Below are 2,220 nucleotides of genomic sequence, written 5' to 3'. Positions count from 1 at the left end.
GTTTTTCTTTTTCTGTTTCGTTTCTGCTGGAGCCGAGTATTTGCAGTAACTGTTTTTCCATTATGGAAATGATAGATGCTTGAAAACAGTTCTGAATTCTCGTTTTAATTTAGAGGAGAAAGAAAGACACACACCTGCCAGCTCAGCCCCGCCCCCAGTTTCTGCAAAAACATGTTCACATTTTGGCACTCAGGCGTTTTTCTATGCATTTTTTTTCCCTACAAAAATAGAATGTGTGTAACATAATGTTTTATACCCGAGGATTTTCCTTTTACTGTATTAAAACACACGTCGTTCTGTTTTATTAAATAGTTCCCAGCATAAATTTTCCCCCATGTTTCTTGTAAAAAATTTTTTCAAGCATAAAGAGAAGTTGAAAGGATTTCTTTAGAAACACGTTATGTTTCTGCATTTACCAAAATGCAGAAAGGGTTTTGTTCCCTGTCTTCACAAGACCATTTACTTTTGTTGCCATAGTAAATGGTGTCTTTTTATTTATTTTTGCTTTTTTTCCTCTTTTCCGCAATGTAGAAGAGCAGTTAATTTTTTGATATTTATTTCGGGTTTGGCAATCTCAGTGAATTCTTATTCCAATAACTTTCCCCCCGATATTTTATTAGATCTTCAAACTTTTAGAAAAATTAGAAGAATTTTATAATAAACACCCAGCTCTCCACCTACTAGATTCTACCGTTAATATTTTACTACACTTGCTTTATTAGATATCTTTCCATCTATCGTTCATCCATCCTGTTTTCTGGTGCCCAGTCTTTGCTTCTAATTCTTTCTTCGATTTGAGGTGTAACATCCTTATTGCGACATGCACATATATTAAATTTGCTGTGTGATGCATTTCTACCGTAATTTTTAGGGATGCTAGGACAGCCATCCAGTAGATGAACTCTATTCCTGATCGATCCCCGGCTGTTGGGCATTCAGGTTATTTCCCGTTTTTCTCCACCATAAGCAACGCCATGTTGAACATCCTCGTAGTTCAGTCTTTGCTCACATCTGGGATTATTTTTGCTCGCTTGGGGTCCCAGAAGGAGAATGGTTGGGCCAAAGACTGTGCACACTTTTAGGACGTGTGATGCCTCTAGTGACCAGGGAAAGGCTGAGTTGGCCTCTGTTCCCCCAACAATGGGGGGAGGTGCCACGGTCACTTCCCAGTGCTGATCAGATCTTGGTGTCCCTTGCCCTCAGCTGCCCAGAAGCTCTGCCGCCTCCTGGGACTGGGGGTGACGGATTTCTCCCGCGCCCTGCTCACCCCCCGCATCAAAGTTGGCCGAGACTACGTGCAGAAAGCACAGACCAAGGAACAGGTGGGCACGGGGACGGCGGGCACCACGATCCTGGGCCTTTAAACAGCTTGTGCCGTTTGTCCTCACTCATTCAACAAAGTCGTGCTGAGCGTCTGCTCGGTGACCGGCTCTGGTCTAGGTGCTGGGAATAAAAGCCGTACTGGAATCAGAGCCATTTGCTGACGGAGCTCAGGCCGTAGTGGGGAAACGTGATAAAAGAAGGTGAACGAGCAGGATGCTTGCAGGTGGTGCTGCCTCCTGTGACGGAGGGGCTCAAGGTGGTCACAGAGGTCCTCTCCGAGGAGGTAGCATTCCAGTCGAGGCCTAGACGGTCGAGGCAGAGGGAGTGGCCCGTGTCAAGGCCCTGGGGCTGGAACAAGCTTGGCGAAGTGGGGACATTAGGGAGATCGGTGAGGCTAGAGAGTGAGGAATAGTGTGGTTGAAGCTGCACTGGAGAGGTTGAGAGGGAACAGATCATGCAAGGTCTTAGGCACCTTAGTAAGGAGGTGAGTTTTATTCAGAGTGCAGCAGGAGGCTGGCGAGGGTTTAAGCCAGGGAGCAACTTGATTCAGTGTGTTTTATAAAGATCTCCTTGTCTGCCGTGTGCAGAATTGGGTCCAGGGGACGCAGGGAGTCATGAGGCGGCTGCTGCCATAGTCCAGGCAAGTGACCACGTGGCTCAGACCAGGGCAGCAGCCGTGGAAGTGGAGGGGAGTGAATGTGGCTAGAGGTTTTCAGAACCCAGCTCTGGGGCAGAGGCCTTTGCCTGGCCTCAGGCCAAACACTTGAGGGACAAGGACGAAGAAGACAGTGAAGGAGACGAGGACCAGATATTGGAGGTCACACTGACCCCGGGTCCACTCTCAGCTGAGGTACTAGAATCCATTGTACCGGTGAAGAAACAGGCACAGAGAGGTTT

The 2,220-nt window shown here is 47.3% G+C and overlaps 1 protein-coding gene across 1 annotated transcript in view; it reads left to right on the top strand.

The window, feature by feature from the left end:
• The window catches only part of MYH14 (myosin heavy chain 14), a gene marked incomplete at its 5' end in the record, with an annotated part of 74,578 nt that overhangs the window by 26,808 nt on the left and 45,550 nt on the right, over positions 1-2,220 (top strand). The window contains 2 exons of the mRNA XM_023520162.1: positions 1,204-1,322; positions 2,078-2,216. Coding sequence (XP_023375930.1) covers positions 1,204-1,322; positions 2,078-2,216 — 258 coding nt within the window. The remainder of the gene's footprint in view (positions 1-1,203; positions 1,323-2,077; positions 2,217-2,220) is intronic.

The sequence above is a fragment of the Pteropus vampyrus genome, unplaced genomic scaffold (assembly GCF_000151845.1).
Source record: "Pteropus vampyrus isolate Shadow unplaced genomic scaffold, Pvam_2.0 Scaffold250, whole genome shotgun sequence".
Lineage (NCBI taxonomy): Eukaryota > Metazoa > Chordata > Mammalia > Chiroptera > Pteropodidae > Pteropus > Pteropus vampyrus.
Note: the sequence above shows the minus strand (reverse complement) of the source record. Positions and strands in the feature narration are given on the sequence as shown.